This window comes from Pteropus medius, unplaced genomic scaffold (genome assembly GCF_902729225.1).
Source record: "Pteropus medius unplaced genomic scaffold, Ma_sr-lr_union100, whole genome shotgun sequence".
In the NCBI taxonomy this organism is placed as follows: Eukaryota; Metazoa; Chordata; class Mammalia; order Chiroptera; family Pteropodidae; genus Pteropus; species Pteropus medius.
In genome coordinates, this window is record NW_024356249.1 from 9,830,507 (window position 1) to 9,853,890 (window position 23,384).

The 23,384-nt window shown below is 38.2% G+C and overlaps 1 protein-coding gene across 5 annotated transcripts in view; it reads right to left on the reverse strand.

Annotated features, from left to right (window-relative positions):
- AHCYL2 (adenosylhomocysteinase like 2) overlaps positions 1–23,384 on the reverse strand; it is a 137,996-nt gene that overhangs the window by 36,914 nt on the left and 77,698 nt on the right. For 2 of the 5 annotated variants that reach the window (XM_039861045.1, XM_039861048.1), the window contains one exon: positions 5,885–5,993. In XM_039861045.1, the coding sequence (XP_039716979.1) occupies positions 5,885–5,993 (109 nt within the window). Of the gene's footprint in view, positions 1–5,884; positions 5,997–14,729; positions 15,042–23,384 lie in introns of those variants that run through there. The other 3 variants (XM_039861047.1, XM_039861046.1, XM_039861044.1) reach the window with 3 other exon arrangements.

Genomic DNA, 23,384 nt, shown 5'->3' on the forward strand with positions numbered 1-23,384 from the left:
CTCAGAAATCACTCAAGAGTTGAAGGCTGAGGGGAACTATGCTTCTACCACCTGAGAGAAGAAAAATAACAGCCAACCCTAATCCTGATCCAATTTTACATGAAAATTGTTTCTGAATAAAGTGTTTACATTCACAATACCCTGAAATTTCAAACCCTTTTCCAGAGTCCTGGTGATTTTTATGCTCCTCAGTGGCCATTTAAATATAGTGGTTATGTGTTCTGGAGTCAGACATACTTTGGTTGAAGTCACAGTTTCTGTTTCTGGTTGTATAATGCAGAGGTGATACCAAAACCTGTTTAATAGGGTGGTTAATTCATTCATGTATTCAGTCATTCGTACGTTTAAATTCACACAAAAATTCAACAAATGTTCATTGTGCATCTGCTATGTAGTAGGCACAGTCTAAGTACTGGAGATACAGGACAGATATAAGTCATCTTTACCTTTCAATTTAGTAGGTGAGTCAAACATTACAAAATTAACTATTTAGAGTTTTTCTTTCCTTATGGTTGTAATATGTACTATGAAGCAGACCGTATTATATGCAGACATGACTCATCAAAGTCAAGTTGTTGAGAAGATTAAATAAGATAATGTAAGTAAAGTGCTTAGTGCAATGCCTGGTGTAAAGCACTCGATAAATGATGCCTGAGATCAGTACTGGCTTTTGCACATATTTTTAATTCAATATCAGATATAACATCTTTAAGGTTCTTACTCAGCTTTAGGATTTTAAATGAGAAAGGAATGACATACATACAATATTACTTAGCAGTTTCTTTTTTTTCTATCTCCGTCATTTACGAATCTACCCAAGCAGCAGGTGGTTGGCTGGCAGTGACTGAAAAGGTTGAGACTGGAGTCCTAAGTCTACCCAGAATAGCTCTCCTCTCCTAGGCATCTTTCAGCTTCTAAGGATGACTCAGGGAAAAAAACAAACAACAACAACAAACCCCCCAAATCCTCCCTTAGAGAAGCACTCCAATTTTAAGCTTGAGTTGTTTTCCTCTAACTCAAAGAAAAAATTATTTATACCACCTTCCTAGTCTAAAATGGAAAAAAAACCCACAGTATTTTATTTTCTTAACAGTAGTCGACTGGTTGTAGTCAGTTCAACCAATGTTTTTCGTTGAGCCAAAATGAATTTGTTTTCAAAGAGCCCTTTATATAGACCTGCTATCAGGTGAGAAACAAAAATATCAGTGTCTAGATTGTACTAATATGTAATGCAAAATGGCTGACAGACACAGACCAAAAACAGTGGAAAGGTTATTCCTGAACTAGCGTGACATTTATTTTTTGAATTCATACTAATTTCTGCCACTATATTTAAAGAAGCACATTCATGAAAATAGTTGAGATAGCATTAAACATTTTTCCTAGAAATAGTTTCTAAAGTGTTTGTTCTTGCCAGCACACTCTGAAGCCCAGACTCATAATTTAATTAAAAATGAATAATCAATAACCAAGGCAATAACCTACTAAAGTACAGGCCTAAAACCTCAGCTCTAGCTTCACTTCTAATTGGTTAAGTGACCAATTTTCAGTTTACCAACTGTAAAACAAGGAGTACAACAGAGCCCCTCTCTCTCATGCTCTCCCTTTCCTCTACCTACCACCAGAAAAATCTTATGACTAAATGAGATAACACCAAAAAAAGTTTCAACTTTTAGGTAGAAAATATAAAGTACAATATAATATTACCATGAGATGTTCTCTTGTTTCATATTCTAGAATCAACATAACTTAATGAATCACTAATCCACAATCTATCCCATAGAACATGCATACATATGTTCTATGGCTCAAGCCTGATTAAGCCTTCCCTCCTAACCCTCCTATGGGTTATTGCTAGGAGAAGCAGTCAGACTCCTGGTTGAATTAGTCCTATTAGACTATTTTAAGTCAGGCAATTCTTCTTGGGCCCAATCTATTCATTTGGTAATGGAAATAACAGTAGGGACCTGTGTATCAATGTGCAGCAGAATTCACTGATGAATAATACTCTAGAAATATGTGAAAAGCTATGTTAGCAACCAAAATACAACCAAATAAAACTTTGTTATTTGAAAAAATCTGAAAATACTTCAACAAATTATGAATTAAGACTTCAATCTTCCTTATCCTTAACCAATTAACTCTCTGTAAAGACAGCTTTTTCAGAAATGTACCACTGAGAATGCTATGACTTCGAAGAAAAGTCTTCTGTTCATTTGTTTTTATGAGGTTTTGTGCTTAGAGAAAACATTTTTAGAAGTTTGTTTTTTATGAAATAATTTTAGGGATTAATGAAACTTTTTTCAGCCGGGGTTCTTCTGGAATTAAGTCTTGCTGTCTTGAAGCATCCATTGAATATATAATTAACCTCTTGCTCATGCATCTAGAAGGGTACCAGTTATTATCCATCCTTTGAAAAACAGAAAGTCCCTCAAATCTTTCTCTGTGTTCTGTGATTCAGATGAGAAACCCCAGTTGAGAAAGGCTGATAGAAGTTCCTAAATGAAAGTGTGGTAAAACTTAGTGCTAGGATCATTAGGAACTGAGGGTATACCACGGCCTAAGTAAGCCTCTAAGTACCTTTAGCAAAACAAGCACTTAGGACAGGAAGGTATCTTTTTTGTAATATCATAAACCTTTTATCTGTTTACACGTATAGAGTGTATCGGAGACCTCAATAAAGGTGTAAAGTATAATAACATCTCTGGACACCTCTCAACAATATTTATTTATTGACCACCTCTTATGTGTCAAGCACAGTTCTAAGTCCTGGGAACAGAGCAGTACAAAACAGAGAGAAATCTCTGTTCTCATGGATTTCATGTTCAGGCAAGGGGAGAAAAGACAATAAATTAGTAAAATATATGATATGATAGTAAGTGTATGGAGAAAAATAAAGGAGGAAAATTTGATAGGGAGTGTTGGGTGGAGTGTTTATACAATTTTAAAAGAGTAGCCAAGATAGGCCTCAAGGAGAAGGTGATCTTTAGTTAAGACCTGGAGGTAAGATACCTAGCTAGGGTATTTTAGAGCATTCCAAGTAGAGAGAATAGCAAGCACAAACATCTTAAAGCAGGGGAGTGCCTGGCATATTTCAAAATAACAGAATAACAGTAAGAAGGCTAGTATGACTGGAGTGAAACAAATAACTAGTGGAGGTGGGAGGTTTTGGAAAGTAAAGATGTGATTAGAAATGTAATGGGAGCCTGGACTGTATAAGGCCTTGTAGACCATTGTAAGAACTTTGGCCTTTATTCAGAGTGAGACATAGAGGGTTTTGAGCTGAGAAGTGATATGACTTGAATTATTTTAAAAGAATGAATCCTGCTATAGTGTTGTGAATAGACTGAAGAGGGGCAAGGCTGGAACTGAGGAGCTCACTTTTTAAGACATGGCAGATCTGAGATGCCTATAAAACATCTAAGTGAAAGTACTGAGCAGGCAGTTGAACATACAGATCTAGTATGTTGGGGAGAGATCTGAGTGGAGATAAAATCTGAGAATCAAATGTCAATACATGGCATTTAAAACTATGAGACGGAATGAGTTCTCCTGGGGAGAGAATATAAACAGAGAAGGGAAGAAGTCCAAAGATCAGTCTGTATATTAAAGCTATGTCTTTAACATAACTAAATTTCTTTATAACTTTAATATAGTTTAATATAACTATAAATAGTCACTTAAATTATAACATTCTGAAAATGGGTTCCACATTCTTATTGACATGCATTTGCATATCTTCTTGTATTTTGAAAGCTGTGAGTCAAATCTCTTATTCCTGGCTTTTCATTGGATAGGTATAAAGCTTTTCCTGTATCACTTCCCACTGCCTCTGTTATAACATCACAGGCTGCAAGTTTTCCAGGATCACACAAATCACACGTGGATCAAAGCCTAAAAACTAGGTCTCTCCTAAGACTCAAGGCAGTGGGCAACTCCATTCAGAGTTTGTTTTAAAGGGCTTGACATTGTTCATTGGGGAAAAAAACCCCAAAATCAAAAAACAAAATGAGGTAACAGAGTGTCTGTCGTAGCTGTGAAAGAAGCAAACGTATTTTAGGTTTCATTTTAAAAGCACTGAGTTTATGGAAATAACACTTCCTGTAGATTAGTTCAGACCATATCTGGAATAGATTTATAGGCATAATATTTTTAAAGGGACACTTAATCTGGATTACACTTATCCAGATGAGAGTAACCTGGACAGCAGGATGCCCTCCAAATGATTTTTATTTCTAAGTAAAATCTTTAAATTCCAGGAATTGTATAAGAGTTTATCAGGAGCTAAATAACTGGATAAAGCAAGGATTACCCTATCATCTAAACTGCTCCCAAAGAGGCCAGATAGCCATTTGTAAGGAATGCATTCAAGACAATTCCAGCATCCAGTGAGAAGCTGAATAACTGATCTTTTAAGTTATTTTCCATTTTTAGGATGTCTTAATGCCAATGCTCCTGAACTTCATATCCTTAAACAGATATATATATATGAGATTGAGAATTTTTTACTATAAAAATGGTAATTTAATATATTTTAATCTAAAAGGTCCAAGTTTTTCAGTGTGCTCTCAGTCAATATTAATCGCCAATGAGCTTACAACTATGTGTTCACTTAGAAACCAAGTGCATCAATCACACCCTTTTAACAGAACAGATATTTTGCATGTACCCTCCCTGCATACAGGGGTTCAGTGGAAAGACAAGCATTAGTTTTCTCTGCAGGAACACAGTTGGAAATGTGGATCTAGTGTGTAGGAAAGAGACTGAGCTGGAGTTAAAATTTAGTGTAGTTGTTATCTGGTAATACTCTTTGGATAACATGCACAAACACACAGTCTAAAATGTTACACACTGTTTTACAATTCACGTTTTCACAATTATTATAGTTTCCAGAGTTTTATGAACTGGTTCATGAACTTTCAACACTGGTTATTTCAGCACAATAAGATAGGTACAACATTCAGTATCTTTAGACAAAATTCCATAAGAATTTATCTCATGTGCTTTACATCATCTAGTTTTTGTGGGGGAAAGCAAAAAGAGAAATGCAAAAATGTAAATAACAATCTACGCAACCTAAAACTTACAGCTTCCTAAACTAGCTTTCTTCAATTTTATGTATCGAATATTACTTTCCTATTTGTGTGAAGAACAAAATTTCAGATCACAATGAAAGTTTTCTAATGAATATTACTATTTATAATTTTAAGAGACAACTCAGATTCCTACCACAGTCCAACACAAGAACAAAATAAAATAGTTCTGTGTTAGATCAGACATTGTTGCACAAATGGCCGATGTCTTCAAGGGGTCCTACAAGGTAATAGCTTATCTGGCATTAAATGATAACTCAGCCCCAGGGACCATATATTTGAATTAATGCCGTTGCATAGGAAGAAAGAAGTAACAAGCACTACAGTGTCACAGCTTAAAAAAGAAGGCAAATGGCTCACTTGAACTAGTTACAATGTTTTCATGTTTCTTGGGACAGTTAAGGTTTCCCCATTAATTTGTAAATACCAGATGGGAGGATGGGGAATGTCTTTTATTTTCAAAGAATGGAAAACCCCAGTCTTTACACATGCTGTTCAGTGAAGGTCATCAGTGAGCTAGCTACATACTCTTGCCTCTGAATAAACCAGAACTCAGTTTCCTTAATCACCCTCTTCTGCTTTTATTGGAAGGGAAGTCCTCTATTAAGCTCCATTTTGAATGCCTAAGAGGAATCCGAAGATTCCATCTAGAATTTTGGTCTAAATTTCAATTGAAAGGCAAAGTGTTTATTCCAATGCACAGAATTTATCATGCTTAATCAACCATGGGTAGACAGGAGGATCTGCTGATCATGCCTCCACACATGGGTCCAGAGCAGTTCAGTACTCACCTGAGCTGTAGCTGTCCGTAGATGACTGAGAAATGGAACGAGAGAGAGATCGACGTCCAATTTTGGTGGGACGTTTGTTGAATTCTTGCTTCTGGTCAGCAAATTGGATCTGCTAAGAAAAGTAACTATAGTTATAAAAAGGAAAAGAACCTCCATTTTGAGAGAGCAATTCAAGGCTTGCATTATAGGATCTTACCTTTGCTTGCAGATGATTTGACTGTACCAACCCATATTTGGAATGTTAAGACTCTGGAGAGAGGAATGATTTTTCACTCTCTACCTATTGTGTTTCTATCAAATTTAAATTTGATCCACTCTCTGACTACATGCTTTTTACAATAAAATTGTAACCAAAAAAAGGGGATGTTCTGGTTAAAGTGAATTTTTAGAAAATTGAGTCATATTCAAAAATCCTTTCTATAGTTTCACTGACAACTAAAGCTGGAAAGAACCACTGAGGCTATCCAATTTTCGTATATCTAGATGAGAAACTTCAAGGTACAGAAAGGTGAAGTGACTTGCCTTCAAGGTTTAACATTCTTAGGAAATGGTATGATATAATGAAAAAAAAAAAAGGTTTTCCATTCAGATAAAACTTTTCTGGAACTAGATTGAAATCCTGCCTGTGCCATTCGTTAGCTATGTAATATGGGTCAAGATGCTTTTGTGAACCTCATTTTTCTCATAAATACAGCAAAGATAAAAATACCTTATAAGTTTTAGGAAGGGTTAAATGAAACAATGTACAGGCATACCTCATTTCATTGCACTTCACAGGTGTTGCTTTTTTTTCTTTCTTTTTCTTTTTTTTTTACAAATTGAAGGCAAGACCCTCCACCAGCAAAGATTATGGCTGGCTTTACTGCAGTGGTATGGAAACCAACCAGCAATATCTTCGAGGTATGCCGGTAGGTAAACTGTGAAACACAGCAGGAGATTCAATAAATCCACTCCCCCATTCCCACCCCTACGGTTTACTGTTCTTAAAACTCTTGCAGGCAGTCACTATAACTTTTTAAAATGTGTTAATTAGCCTTTCAGTACAGTAAATATTAACTTATTGTTTTTAATGTTCGGTATCGCAAAATACGTAAAAGCCATAGGCTTGATCATTTATTAATTATAATATAATAGATGTAGAAGGAGTGGATGAGTATACTGAATATGTATAAACCTCAATATTCAAGATTGCATTTTGGACATTTTCTGATAATGACTTTCTTGCATTTTTATCTCTTTCTCCTACTGTTGGAGGTTCCAACTGATATTTTATGACACTGCAAATCAAAGCTCATATTATTTATTCAATAAATCATTTATTTTCTTTTTCCCTAATTGAACGTTTGCATAATTGCTTAGATTATTCTGGATCCAAGGTGGCAGGAAGGATCAAAGATCTGACAACTGACTCTACTTTTCATGATAAAAAGATGGTTCCCTGATGGGCAGGACAGAGATCCATCATACCAGAATGCCAGCAGCAAATGATGGCTCCATTTCCTGCAGTTAGCGGTAACTAGAGTCATTTGAGTATTGAGACAAAGGGACCAATGCCAAATTGAATTAGTTAGCATGCCTTTTAGGGGAATTCATAGCATTTTCATAGCTATAACAACAAATAAAGCCTGTGTAGTACTTTAGATTTTGAAAATTGTTTTCAGCAACAGAAAAATTCATTGGATTAGAAGCTCTTTGAGAAATGAAAAATGGCAAAATTTATTATTTCGCTAAAGTGGCATTTATTCCAAAAAGAGAAAGTGCCCTTTCTATGCACTCCCATGGGATATATGTGAACTTCCATGTACATCTCCTATCACAGCACTTATCACACTGAATACAACCATCTGCCTGTATCCTGTATGAACTGTAAGCTCTATAAAGGCAGGAGCTGTGTATCTTATTTATCCTGATATCCTCAGGCACAAATGCCTGACATCATATGCTGAAATGAACTGGAAGTAGCCTATCCCATCTTCACTGACCCTATGTGGTTGAATAAGCAAACATGGTAAGCCAAGTTTAAAGTTAAAAGAATTTTTAAGGGCAAAAAAAGTTGGGAAGGGGAAGAAGGTGGATGAGAAGATGGGAAGGCATATAGCAGTCAAACTCGAAATTCTGGCTTCCATTTCACTAATCTTGTTCAAGACAATGATACATCGTCATTCTTTTTTAGAGGCCCATCTAAGAAAAAGAGTGATAATTGATTTTCCAAAGGCCACAAGGAATCATTAACTTTAGCAGTGCCTCCTTTATAAAAGAGTAACAGATAACTCTTACCTAAGATATATAACACACCCCCATACGTGCGCGTGTGCGCGCGCGCGCGCGCACACACACACACACACACACACACACACACGCACACACATACCCCAGTAGAGGGGGCCAGTCACTCTTCATCTTTAGATTTGCAGGATCGGGGTGAATGCGTACACACCCATTTACCCCACTAACACTAAACCATGTAGCTCTAGAGCTACATCATCATTTCAAACCAGTTTCCCTAAGCCAAGGTCTCTTCTCTATTGTGTTCTTCTTGCTGTAATTCCTCCCACTCAGATCAAGTTTAGGCTATCTTTTGGCACTAAAAAAGACTAAGCTATGTAGGCTTTCTCCACTCAGAGACACAGCGTTCTAAATCTCGTTTACTCATTAGACATTGAACTCAAGTTTAAGACAGAAGAATATTAGAAAGAGACTAGCCACTTATATAGAATGTTACACAATTTTCCCCCAAAATAAATATATCTTTTACTGACAACCCGAACATAGGTTTTCGGTAGGTCATCCCTGGTGCCCACCTATCCTCAATAGTTAAATACCATTATATTCTTCATCCAACAGTTCACCTTGTAACACAGTAGTCCACGCATCCCGATTGGGGTACTCTGGTAGATCCTACCCCTAACTTCCCTACCTTGTCTGAAATCAGAGAGTTCAAGGCAATAACCCTTTTTTTTTCATTTCAGAGAGAACTGCCTAATTCCAACAGGCCTTGAGGTAAGGAAGGGAAGGGAAACAGACTGTTAGGAGGGATGCCAGAGGAGGGATGAAAGCAAGGGGGGCGGGGGAAGCAGCTGGCCTTTACAATAATGACTATAACAGCAGCGAGACTGGTAAATAAGAGCTTAGCCTCACCTGGGCTTTAATCCCAGAGTTGCCATTGACAATGTATTTCTTCTTGTTGCTCAGCATAGTGACATTACCAGCCCTACTGCCACCTCTCCAGTCCAGGGACCCTTTTGGCTAGGTCTTTAAACTTTCCGCATCAGCAATTCTGTTGGCTCTAGTTCTAGCTAGCATTATTATTTTTTTAATTTTTGGTTGGGGGTGGGGTGCTTCCCTTCCTTGGAATCCCTGAAGCAGCTCCAACAACCCCTCCGGCAATAGAGCCCAATTTAATAAGGCATTTCTGCTAGTGGCTCATCAGCCATTCCTAATTCTGGTGACTGTTTTGCATTCATTTTTTTTTTTTCCAAAAACACCTAATTACATGGCTCCTCTGACCTCTAAACCTTAACAAGTCCCTTGACAAGGCCCAACTTGCATGCTCATAACAATAGCTTATTTATATAACCAGTGCACTTTTTTGCCTGCTATAATTACCTTGCTAATTAGGTTCCTTTTTAACCTTACCTCCCCCTTTTCCATGTCAGATGATTTTAGTTAACCTAGTCTCATTAGAAAAAAATTAACTACAGAGCCACTAAAACAATGAGGGAATTTATTAAGATGGTAAGGGGGAAAAAATGATGCCAAGTGCTCAGGCAGCCCCTACCCTATACTGTTTGTCCTTGAGTTAGTCAGACTGAGGACCATTGCTGTGCTCTTAATTGTGCATCTTTTATACAGATTTTGACATCTGATTTCTCATCCCATCTCAACACTGTTGTTAATTAGAGATTGAGTGACTATGTTTGCTCTTTCACAAAAGTTTTCAAAAACTGTGTTTCATTGAAAGTATGACTACTACGAAAGGGAGTTTCCTATTTCCTCAGAGTCCCTAGAATCACAATGACCTTGTTACATATCAAATAAATAGTCAAAGGAAAGGGCAAAGAATCACATTATTTATTTGTTGATTTCTTAAACGGTGAATAGAAAAGCTATATTCAACTGTATGTTACTGAGACAGAGTGGGAATGTGATTTGAATTCTTCCTAAAAAAGAGACTGCTTGTTGAGCAGAAGAAAAAACATAAAATAGTAGATGCTCTTCTTTATTAAAAAAAAAAAATCTTTTGAGAGAAAAGATCTGTGGAAGAATAAGGGGAGGAGAGCTAATTTAATAGCCCTGTGTGTATGTTACTTCTATTAATCAGGATAAGAATCTTAAAAAGTAGGCATTATTATCTCCATCTGACAAATTAGGGAAGTGCAGCTCTGAGAGGACAAATGAATGCCTGAGGTCTCATAGAAAGTGATACTACTAGAATGGGAGCCTGTGTTTGTGTCAGAGCCGAAGCTCCTTCCACTATATCATACCTAATGATATGAATCCGAAGACCAAAAACTGCCCTGGTCCTAATCCTGGATGTATCAACCCCACTTCATTCTTTTTAATTTATCTTTAAATCTACTTAATTTACAATTACTCTTTACATTTATTTTCTTATCAGATTGGGTCTCAGAAATGAAATCATCCCAGATGATCCTGGGTCTCTGATCAAACCACAATTCTGAAAATGGCTAATCATATACGAATTTGAAATTTAACTGCCCTTTAATTGGCAACATTGCCCAATGCCACTATCAAAAATTGAAAAATTAATTCTCAAATATTGATGTTCACTATCACATATGACAATCTTAGTCTCTCATACATAATTTCAAGAAATGAGATAGACCGATATTTTCCTGCTTGCTTGATGAATCTCTAAACTTCTGCTCTTGCTAACCAAGGCTGTTCATTCACCCTAATACACTGTCAGCTGGCTCCTCATTTTCCTCCCTCAGGTGAAAAGGAACTCCTTGGTCCAATGGCTTAAGTCACTAGAACTGTGCCAAAGGGAACTGTAGATCTATACCAAATACAACCAGGAGACATTTTGGGATACTATTACTGAAAGAAAAAGCCTTAGCACTTAACAAGTTTATCTAACAAAGTAGTTCTCAAACTTCAGGTGCTTCAAAATCATCTACAAGGCTTATTAAAAGGCATTGCTGGGCCTCACCCTGAGTTTCTGACTTGGTAAACCTGGGTAGGGCCCAAGACTTTGCATTTCTAACAAATTTCCAGGTAATACTGATGCATCTCTCCTGGGGACCACACTTTGAAAACCCCTGTTCTAACGCTTTTTCCAAGCATGATAGAGCAGCCCTAATTCTCTTGACCTCCTTAGTCAACCATTTGATCCTATCTGCGGCTAAACCAGGGAAGCATATTCATAGGTAGAAAATTAAAGGTTATTTGAAAGGCCAGAGACTACAATAAGGTGGACCTTTCTTTATATCCACAATGTAAGGCTGTTAAGAATAGATGGTTAATACATTGATAAAAATAGGATTCCTGGGGAGAACAGAAGATCTATTTACCCTAAGTGAGTCAGGCCAGAGAAAACAGTTCATTCTTTTTCAAGTACACAAAGGATGATGATCAGAAGTTCTCACTTTCTGTATTTCCATTTCTTAACATTTCCAGCACTAACATCTGTAATCCTCATTTGTAAAATGGAAACAATAACATCTACCTTGCCTTTCTCAAATGTGTACCGAGAAATAAAATAATGTATGTGAAAGGCTTCTGGATACTACATAATAACACACAAGTGTAAAATATTAACAATTCTATTTCTTTAGGTCAAAAGTTCTTTGTCTAGAGTTCATGGATGTCTAGATGCTCCCACCGCACCCCAAAAAAACAGAATGCAAAATTTTGTGTATGTGTATATTTTCCCAGGGAGAGGGCCCATAGTTTTCATCAATTTTTCAACTGGGTATCAGATTTAAATGTCAATCCTGACTCAGAGTTACAGCCAAGCTATCTCTACCACCATTTACCAGATTCCTTAAAGGTGTCTGTCTCCCTTCCAAGTAAATACGGTTCAAGCATTCTTAAAGATATCTCCCCTTCTAAGTCAAATGAGCTGCTTGAACAAATTCTTCACCTACAAAAGGGATTACCTCTAGCTGAAAGAAAATCGGGTAACCAGCTGGCTGAGTAATCAAGAAAGTCAATCAGATTTCCTATGGAAAAGTACCAAGTACTACTGAGAGCCTGGGTAGGAGGAGAAAATATTAAAATTTAGAAACTTAATAAAAAGGTTACTGCTGATCTCCATGCAACATAAGAGGAGGTATTTCACCTACCGACAGGGACTAAAGATTTCTCATATTAATAAGAACAATCTTTAAAAGGATGTGTCTCCAACGTTTTAGCAGCAAAACTGCCTGAATGAGGCTAAGAAAATCCTTCACATGGAAACAGCCGAAGAGCAGAGGCTTCAGCAGAAGTTTTCCAGAGACTGACTGAATGTTAACTGAAGGTCCACCTTGTCAATACTCGAGATTGGGGTTCATCAAACTTCGTCTTGACTTAGTTCCCCGCTGGGAACCAGAGATGTGAGTACGTGTAAGCTGCTGTCTGCTTTGAGTTCTATTCTCTGAAGGGTATACAAGTCCTTTTTTGCTGTTGATCATTAATAAAAAAAACAAAAGAAAAACAAAAAAAACGAGGTGTTATAATGCACCTTCTCTGCTAAATTGTCCTCCTGAAAGAAGGTTTGAGAGCTTAGTCATATTTCTTTTGGAGGCAAGGATAGGCTCAGTGGAAGTTTCATTACATTAATATGTAAACTGGAACATGAGTCAGACATTTGTTAAAGCTTTCTTAAACTGAAATTTTTTTCCCAACATGGGAGCTGCCTCCAGGGTTTTCTCTTGGGGATTAAAAGGCACTCTAACATTTTATAGGTAAGGTCTGAAAATCTATAGGCAGTACACTAGAGGGTGCTCAGTGGTTCATGTTGCTGGCTAAGTGGACATTGGTGGCAACCTAATGCAGCACTTCCAGACCAGGTCAAAAATAAATGACTTATGTGGTATCTGAAAGAAAGCCTCAAGAGGTTAAGGCTTTGGTAAGAAAAAGACAGCAGATAAAAAAGCTGAATTATTGAAGATAAGCCCCTTCCCTACTCTTTCTTATTGTTGTTTTTTTAAAAACTCTACTAATCAAAGGTATTTTCCTGGTTTTTGAGAGAGAAGGGCCAAGGACTTGCTAAATAAGAGATGCTATATAGAAAACAGAGCAGACCTGTGCTTTACTAAGGAATGTTTTCTAAAAGCTGGGAAGTCCTAAGTCATATTCCTTAAGCAACAGTCGCACTAACTCCTTTAGGACAGTTTTCCTGTTTGCGTAAATAAAAAGAGGGTAAGTAGGTAAAAGGTCAGTAGGAGCACCTCTTGAGAGGCTATGCTCGGCAGGTAAGCCAGTGAGGACTATTATGAGAATACGTGTTACTATAAAACTTTCACTGATTCTGAGTTGACATAGTAATGTTCCGTGGAATTCTCTGTAATATTCCCTTAGAGAAGCACCAAAGTTTAGCATCTTTATGTGGTCTCTCCTTCCCCTAAGAAAACCAGAATTCTTGTTCCCTTTTCTTCTTATTAGTAAGTAGCTAGAGATTCAAAAACAAAAACCCAACTAGAATAATATGTGAATCCTTTCCATTAATTCTAAAACACTACATTATTTGAAATAAGCCTGTAGATGGGTAGAATTTCTTTCCATTGAATGTTTTAAAACTGAGCACAAGGTTCTGAAACAACATTAACAACAACTGCAATAACCTCAACAAAAATAATAGCTATAACACTATGAGTTGAAATGTAGTATCCTCAGTTGGGCCTTTGTTAGGCCTGCTATATATTTCATCTCATTACTGATAGTTCTTTAAGTCTGTAATTCCATAAACACTGAAAAGAACTTGGACTATGTTGTATATAGTCTAACCAGTTTTCCATAAGGAAATAAATGTATAAAACACAAGCCAGTATATAGACTGTAAGAAGTCAGGCTAAGCCCAGAAGAAACCAGACAGTCAGGAACATTAAGAATGGCTGCTGTTTTAAAATCAAAAGTTGAAACTGGATCTAAAATGTAAGGTTTTATGTGCTAGTTCTTATCGACAAACAAGTCCTACTATCATTATATTATAAATATTCATCAGGCAAATATGATATTTTGAAGAATGGTACTGAAGGAGCTATAGTTCCTGCCTTTTAGAAATATATACATAAAAGGTAATTGAGGAAATGTCTTGACTGGAGGGGGAACAAAATGGGCAGGTAGTGGAAAAATGCCTTAAATCTTTTCAGTTCTGGGTTTTTCCCCCCTCACTACAGGCACACCTTGAAGATATTGTGGGTTTGGTTCCAGATCACTGCAATAAAGCAAGTATCACAATAAAGCGAGTCCTAATCTTTTTGCTGGTGGAGTGTCTTGCCTTCAATTTGTAAAAATGCAACACCTGTAAAACACAATAAAGTGAGGTATGCCTGTTTTCTTTTTCCTTTATCCCCATGAGAAACTAAGTATTGGCTTGCAAATAAAATGCAAAGCAATCACGGAATAACACAACCCATGCAGTGCACCAGCAGCACAGACAACCGGGCAAAAAGCTGACTACTAGCCAGGCAGCTCTCAGACCTTCCCCAGCTTTGCTTGTAATTAAGAAACAGGGGCAACACAGGACATAGGAACTAATCAGAAATATGAGTAATAACATTTTCCCCAACCACAGGTCTTGGTAGGAACTTCTCACAAGTGATCCCTGTCACCTGTCAGAAGTGGTGGCCTCATAATCAAGAAAGAGAAGGAAAAGCAAAGCGACTAAAGAACTCACCATCCACTCAGGCACGTGAAAAGCTGAGGTGCCCTCATTACCGTCCCACTTCTCCATAGTTCAGGCTTGGGGGATATATGTCCTGAAGCAAAAGGGAAAGCTGGTTTGGAAATGCCAGGGTTTTCTGAGTGCCCCAAAGCAGAACAAAACAGTGATTCAGAAGTTCACAATGTGTAGCAGAAACCACACTCCCCTTTCACAGAGCCGTCCTATTCAAGATCCTTGTCAACTGCCTAACAAGTCCCTCACCGGCCAGCTTCAAAGCTTCTGCTTCTGATTCAAAATCAGAGTTGATGCAAGTTCTGCACCCAGGCACTGAACTTCCAGAGGGCACTCACTGTTTAAAGCTACCCAAACACTACCCCACCTCCCCAGTGGGGACTTTCTGCAGCACCGCTCAGGCTTCCTCTCTTTCCCTGTATGTAAGGCCCTTGTTGATTTTCTCCCGCCCTTGAGGACACGTCACTGGATATGTTGATACCAAAATCAATAGGGATCGAGGTCAAGAAAGCATTCCCATTTCTCAGGCGTTACTTAATTTGGATCAGTACAGTAAACAGGCGTTTCCTTGAAATCGAGAGTTCTTTATGGCTTTCGAGTTTAAACAGCTCTGCAGAGGCTCCTCGTCTGCTCACATCAGGGGTCTGGCACCAAACTCAGGCATATCTCAAGTTAAATTTTTATTGCACGGGAGATTGGGATAGAGCCGGGGACATATCTTACAAAATCAGAAATTAGCTCTGAAGAAAGTTCTGGGACCACCACGCCCTCTGCTGGTTCCTTGTGCTATTTACATGAAGGTATAAGGCCCTCAGCTGCATCAACAACATGGGTACCAATTGTAAATTAGCTGCCTCCTTGGGGCTAGTCAGGAGCTCCTTCAGTGTAGGTTTAGAAGGAGCCAGAGTTTCCAATGGAGACTAGAATTGCCTCAAAGTCCTTATCCAATGCCGGTTTTTACTCACAGGTCTGGATCCAGGAAAAAAACAGGATGCCAACACAGTGGCCCTCCCTATACACCAGGGGTCTCCAACCCCAGGCTGCAGACTGGTATCAGTCCATGGCCTGTTAGGAACTGAGCCTCACAACAAGAGGTGAGCAGTGGGCAACCGAGCAAAGCTTCCTTTGTATTTGCAGCTGGTCCCCAGCGCCAGCATCACCGCCTCAGCTCCACCTAGATCATCAGGCATTAGATTCTCATAGGAGCACCGGTCCCTGATGCCAAAAAGGTTGGGGATCTCAGAGCAGTTTCCTCTTTATGTCTCCATACCAGCTCCATCCTCTCTGCACACTTCAGAATTTTGGAAATAAGAAAAAACTTAAAAAAAAAAGTAACCCAACCTATTTTACCTTCTTAGTTCATTCCAAAAAGAGTACCATAGATTTCAGGCACAAAGAAAGCTCAACAAGATATGCCTGCTTTGCTCCCCGGTCCCCTTCCAGGGCCAAGGACTCTTTACAGTGTCAATTCCCATTGCAGCAGATAATTTCTCTGGAGCTGATGGTCACAATATTATAATTAGGATTACAGGTTCATTGCCTTTTAGGGCCCTCACTGGTTAAGAATCCTTTGAATGTGGAATGTAGGAGGGAAAGGTAATGTCTAGGAGAAGAGGTGTTGTAAGATGCCAGAGAGGGAAGAATTCAAATGATTGACCCAGAGGTCTAGACTAGAAAGAAAGGCAAGTAAAAAAAGAAGGGGACCGTTGGGATCAGGTGAATGCAGAGGTGTCAAAGGATTAGAGGTCACAGGGCAGGTGGAGAGCAGATGCAATAAAAAGAGAGAACAAAAGAGGTGGAAGTAAAAGAAGTGGTCGACTTCTGGAGTGAAGCAATTTGAGTGATAAGATACAGAAAGTTGGTGAAATGCAGGAGCAATGAGGCCCTCTAAGGTCAGCGTGTCAATTGTGACAAATCCTGAGCTTTCAGCAAGCTCTAGTTATTGTCCTCTGGTCTTCCTTTTAATCTAAACTTAATAAAACGAGAAGTTACTGAGTAAATTTCCAATGGTATCTATCATCTGTGTTTTAAATGCAACATACCTAAAATCAAAATGATTGCTCCATCTTTCCTTTCTCTCCACCTTCCAAACAAGTTTCTTTTCCTCATTTTTCCACCTCTTTTCCCTCAGTCAATCAGATATGAGACCTCAGTCATCTTTGATTCTCCCCTTTTCTCTAGACCCCAGAACAGTCAATTGCATATTATTTTTGAGCTCTCCTCCACCAAGTCTCTGGTAGAGCTGTTATAGAACCGAAGGCATATTAACTGAGTAGGGCTGTATAAAGCATAAGGTGTAGGTATAAGTACTAGTTATAAACTTGTTTCCAGTGTAATTTCATTTTACCTAAATCTTTTCCAGGAGGATCTTCTACTACATATCCCTATATAGACCCTATTCCCAGGTAAGCTGTATTACCTGCTATTTCCTGGATGTGAAGACTGCACAGTATGGCGGCAAAGAGCACTGGTTCTGGGTTAGAAACAGACCTGGGTTAGAATCCTCCCTCTGCCACTTAGTTACCTCTAATCTGTATAGTGGAAGTAATAATAGCCATCTCACAGGATTGATGCAAGGATTTCAAAATGTACACATACCAAGTTCTTAGTAAATGGGAGCTCTTACTTATGTCATTATTATGCTGTCCTTTCCCACCTCAGTGACTTTGCTTAGGCTATTTTCTCTAATTGAAATGGCATCATTCTGCCTTCACTTCCATCATCTTCACTTATTCATATTTTTCAAGGTTCAGCTCGAATGATAGTTCTGCCATGGAATCTTCCTTTCCTCTAATATTTTTCTTTGGTCACATCACTATTTTTGCCCTTCTTCATATTACAGTTAGTACATCCATGTGTCGCCCCTGGTTAGACTCAGGCTCTTCAGGGGCTTAGCCAGCTTTGATTTGCCTATAGTGCCTGGCATATAGTAAGAGTATTAAGAAATTGTCAAATTTCTATGTTGTACAAATACTTTAGAGGACGCTGGAGGTAGCTTGCATAATCAATATATTTATGTTCATCTCATAGGACTTAGAACATTATTTTATATACACAGGTTATATACAGTTATATTATTGACCACAGCTATAACTTACTTGTGGTGAGCCCTCACTAGGGTTTTAATCCTTAATTATAATATTATCTCCATAGGAATATATAATCTTTCCATTGCTTGATCTGCATCAATTATAAGCCATTGTGATCTGCATCCTAATGAAGCTTTTAGGAACAAATCAATTCCAAAAGACTGTTTTACTGCTAAAGTGGAGCCCAACCCTTAAAATATTTCATTGATCAGCAAATTGCTAGATTATTGGTACTCTTGTTGATGTTTTCCACATAATCATTTTTTTAAAATAAATAAAAGACTGCCCTCACAGTAGAGTTAAAACATGGAAGAAAAATGACTTTAAAGATACCAGGTTTGGGAATAAAAAACAAGCACAAGAAAAATGTACCACCTTGGTGAACTAAACTAAATGTCATTTTAGTTGTAACATTTTTTGTTTTTTAGTGTAGATTTTAACTAAAATAAACTAAAACTGCAGACTCACTAGACCCTTCTGTAACAAAACAAAATGGCGGCTCTTTGCTCCCATGCTGTGCAGTCTTCACCTTTCTGAAACAAAAATAAAAACAGTAGCTGTTATAGAACCGAAGGCATATTAACTGAGTAGGGCTGTATAAAGCATAAGGTGTAGGTATAAGTACTAGTTATAAACTTGTTTCCAGTGTAATTTCATTTTACCTTAATATGCCTTAGAAGATATACCTATAGCAAGGGCAGGAGTGAGACCACTGCACATCATAACCTATAATAATCACCCTTAACGTTTAGATGAGGAGTTTGCAACTTCAAAAAAAAGTTACACAAACTACAGTCTTCTGCTTTACAAAAATTGACCAATGTGTATACAGCTCAAACAATCAATTTTCACTCCAAGAAAAACAATTTGAAGTTCTATGCACCAGTTATGTTCCTACCAATGGCGACTTGCTAGCAGTATCATCATTAGTGGAGGCAAGCCAGACTTGCCTGAGAGAGCACATGCTTGGAGCCGGAGGGGAATGGACAAGAAGTTAATATTGCCAGGGGTCAATGTCAAAAAGAACTAGGCAGTGGTAAAGAAGTAACTATAATGGCAGAATGGTTTTAAATAAGAAGTGATAAATCTTCGACCTAGAGAGTCATAAGGCACAGGGCAAAGAACATAAGAATGTGACCCTGTCCTCTAGTCCTGGCTTGTCACTAATGGTTTTATTAGACTTTGACAAGTCACCTAATTATTCTTTTTCAGTTTCCTGATGATAAAATGAGGGGGACTGGGTAAGAGTGGACTGGGGGGAGGTTAGAACTGGTTCCTTCCAGTTCTAACATTCAGTATTTCTAATCCATCTGGTTTCTCTGAAGTTATAGAAAAAAGCAATAACTATTCCTTAGTCACCAAAGTTATAGCTTATTATAGAGGCCAAGGATCCTAACTACCTGAGTTCATAGTTCCATCTGGTCCATTATGAGACTGGCTGGAATTGCTGGGCCTCAAATCCCCCCCACCCCTTCGGACTTGAAAAGCCAATGCTGCCAGAACAGCTGGAATTATTAAGTCCTCCCCCTGCCCCACAACCTAAATGTTAGGCATCTTATCTGTCAGTTCCTCAGTGATCTTAAGACTTATATTGCACAGGTATTTCAGCCTCCAAATGGAGGCATCATCATTATTGGTAAAGACTACAGCCTTTAGTGTTGCATAGCCTTGTGTTTAAAGGTTTGGGTTTTAACCCAAACCTTATCAACCAATGAATATGAGCTGAATGAAAAAACGACTTAATTAAAGAAAAGCTAGCTCGGAGCAAAGTCCAAAAGGGTAAAAAGAAGGAAAAGGAAATCAGGTATGAGTAAGAGAACTAACAAAATCATAAATAGAAACATCACTATTAACAAAATTATGCCTAGTATAGCTAAATGTACCTCCTTGCCACTGACTAATCCCAACAGCGTTTCTCAGGTAAACAATTAAGCAATACAGCGACTATAGAACACAAGCGCAGGCACCAAGCCACCTTTTCCACTCCCTGTTAAGTCCTCTAGAAACTGGGAGTGGAGTGTGGACTTAAGTACTCAATTTCCCTGAAACATCTAATAGGGCACCACTTAGGTCAGAGTTCAGTTTGCTGCACAGTTAGCGTCTCTACCTAAAACTGTCCTCAAAGAGAGATCAAACTTAAATTTGAAAACTTCTTAAGCTTGAAAACAACCAGAATAAGAGTTAGAAAGAATTTGTATTCACAGCCCTCCATTTTATCACAGAGTGGGGAGCGGCGGAGGATAGAATGGATGTTGAGTAAAATAATGAAGCACAATGCCATTAAATAAATGTAGAATATGGACTTCTCACTATATTCTTTTTTTAAAATAAACTTTTTTGAAGCATAACTTACCTACGAAATAAGTACACCAATCAAAAACTTTGTTTTCTTATATGGGTAAATGGTACATTATATGGGTAAATGGATAAGAAAACAGAACATGACCAGCAGCCTAGAGCCTTCCCTCATGTCTCCCTTCAGTTATTACCCTCACTCCTCCCTAAAAATAATCACTATCTTGATTCCTATCACCATTGATCGATTTTGCCTATTTTTGAACTTGATATATTATAAAAGATGTACACTGAAGTGCCTGGTTTTTTTTTTCAGCTCAATATGTTTCTAAGAGTTATCCAAGTTTCTTGCATTTAGCAGTAGTTCATTTATTTTTATGGCTGGAAAATGTCTCATTGCATGAATATTCACAACTTATTAAATACATTCTGTTGAAAGTTGTTTTCATTTTGGGGGCCATAAAAATAATGTCACTATGAACATTCTTGTATATGTTGTGGTCATATGAAAATATTCTGTTGGGTATATACCTAGTAGTGGAATTGCTGGATTATAGGATATCCATATGTTCAGGTAGATAATGCCAAGCAATTTTTCCAGAGTACTCGTACTAATTTATACTCCTACAGGCAGAATATCAGCGATCTAGTTGCTTTATATCCTTGCCAGTGCTCATATTGTTGGTCTTTTTACATTGGAGGTACCATGTAAGTCATGGCTGAATGTAGCTTATCTAACATTTTCTCTATAAAGCACATCACAGCCTTTCTTGTGCTTAGGAAGACAAGACAGTACTTCAGCACTATTTTGGGGGACATTTTAAACAGTAAAGCCACCAAGAAAAAGCACAAAAATGCAAAAATCACGGCACTAAGTAGACCATGAAAAGGACACTTGGATGAGAGTATGAGACCTTAGACAGGAAGACAGAGCACTGCCTTGTTTGACAACACCTGGGAACATACATGTCAGGTGACTCAAATTTTTGCTACTCCGCACATTTCCATGAATGACCAATAAAAGGACTACGAGCATTGATTTTGGGGCTATAAACAAATTTTAGCAAGTTGGCAAATATGCAAATACAGAATTCGAGAATAATGGGGATTGACTGTGCTATTGTGTTCACTTGCTCTGGATGAGTCTAAGGCAATTTTGCTCTGATTTTAAACGTTATGAGCTAATTCTTGCCTACAGATATTATCAATACCTCCTGAGGTCCATAAATCGCCTAAATTTTCCTTTTAAGTGCAGTTCTCTACAGGATAAAGATGCTCTAGTGAAAATCTTCTACTAAGTCTAGCAGTTAAAAGAAAATGGAAGAGAATTCAATCTTCTCAAAGCAAGCAGTGTTAACATTGTAGTATTAATATAAGTCTACAACCTGGTTGCAAGAGAAGGTCTTACACAGTGAAGATTTAAAACAGGCCAAATTCAGACATCCAAGACTACCACTACCAAATTCATGCCTATGCTTGGGCTGCTCTGCTGCTGAAAACCACCCAGGCACACAGATAGGTCAATACAACCTAGTGATTCTGCCATGTTCCCTTACTCAATCCTTTCTTCCTGTCTCCATTATCAGCTGTCCAATGGTCTCTACTCTGCTCAAATGTATAACTATAACATCTATCCCTTACCCTCAGTATATTGCTTAAACTCCTATTTCACAGAGAAAACTAAAACCATTAGATGAAAAAAAATTTTTTTGACTTGACACCAAAGCTTACAACCTTACCCATATCTATCTTCTCTTATCTCCCTGTTGTTTTAATGGGAGAGGATTCTCACTTCTCATCTGTTATGGACTAAACTAAATCCCTCAAAATTCGTTTGTTGAAACCCTGACCCCCAATGAGACTGTACTTAGAAACAGAGCCTACAGAAAGTAATTAGGGCTAATGAGGTCATTAAGGGTAGAGGTCTAACCTCATGGGATTATTATCCTTATAAGAGACAGCGACACCAGAAAGCACTCTCTCTCTGTGGCATGCAGAGGAAAGGCAATGTGAGGACACAAGGAGATGGCAGAAACTATAAACCAAAAAGAGAGGCCTCTCCAGAAATGAACCCTGATAGCTCCTTGAACTTGGACTTTTAGCCTCCAGAACTGTCAGAAAATACATTTGTGTTGTTTAAGCCACCTAGTCTGTGGTATTTTGATGAGACAACAGAAAACTGTAAGGCTGCCAACAAAAAGAAAGCTAGATTTAAAAGAAAATACTGAGAGTCCTACTTAAATTACAGGTTCATTGCAACAGATGATTCACATTCTCCAAGCTCGCTTTGTATAATATGTGGCGACCGGCTACCCAATGAAGCCATGAAAGCTTCGAAACTGCTTCGCCCCATGTAGACCAAGCACCCTGCATTAAAAGACAAGCCTCTGGAGTTTTTAAAAGATAAAAATGTGAACATGAAGAACAGAAGCAATTATTGATGGCTACCACTTCATCAGATGTGTCTGCACTGAGCGCATCATTCTTAGTGGCTAACCGCATTGCTAAAGCCAAGAAGCCCTTTACTATTGGTGAAGAATTGATCCTGCCTGCTGTTGAGAGGCTGCAGTTCACAAGGTGGCACATGTTCCTCTGTCAGCTAGCACCATAACTGGATGAACTGATGAAACAGCAAAGGATACTGAGGCACAACTGTTAGGATTAATGAGTCACCATAATATGCAATCCAGGTTGACAAGTCTACCAATGTTGACAACAATGCTTGTTTTTGTGCAATATATTTTTCACGAGGATGTGCATGAGGATATGTTATGTGTACTTTTTTTGCCAGCCAACACCACAGCTACAGAACTATTCAAGCCTTTCAATGATTACGTATTAGGAAAACTGAACTGGTCCTTTTGTGTCAGCATGTGCACGGACAGAGAGGCTGCCATGACTGGATGGCCTTCTGATTTCACTACTCAGGTCAAAGAGGTCGCTTCTGAATGTGAGTCTATGCACCACGTCATTCTTAGAGAAATGCTAGCTAGCCAAAAACTGTCACTTGAACTTAACATTTCGCAGGATGTGATTAAAATTATCAACCACATTCAAGTACATGCCCTTAACTCACGTCTGTTCATGCGGCTCTGTGAGGAGATGGACGCAGAGCACGCACGTCTTCTCTTATTCACAGAAGTGAGATGGCTTTCTAAAGGTAGAACACTGGCCAGTTTCTGAGTTACGAGAGCCGCTCCAGAGATTCCTTTTAGAAAAACAGTCACCACTGGCAGCACATTTCAGTGACACAGAATGAGTCGCAAAACTT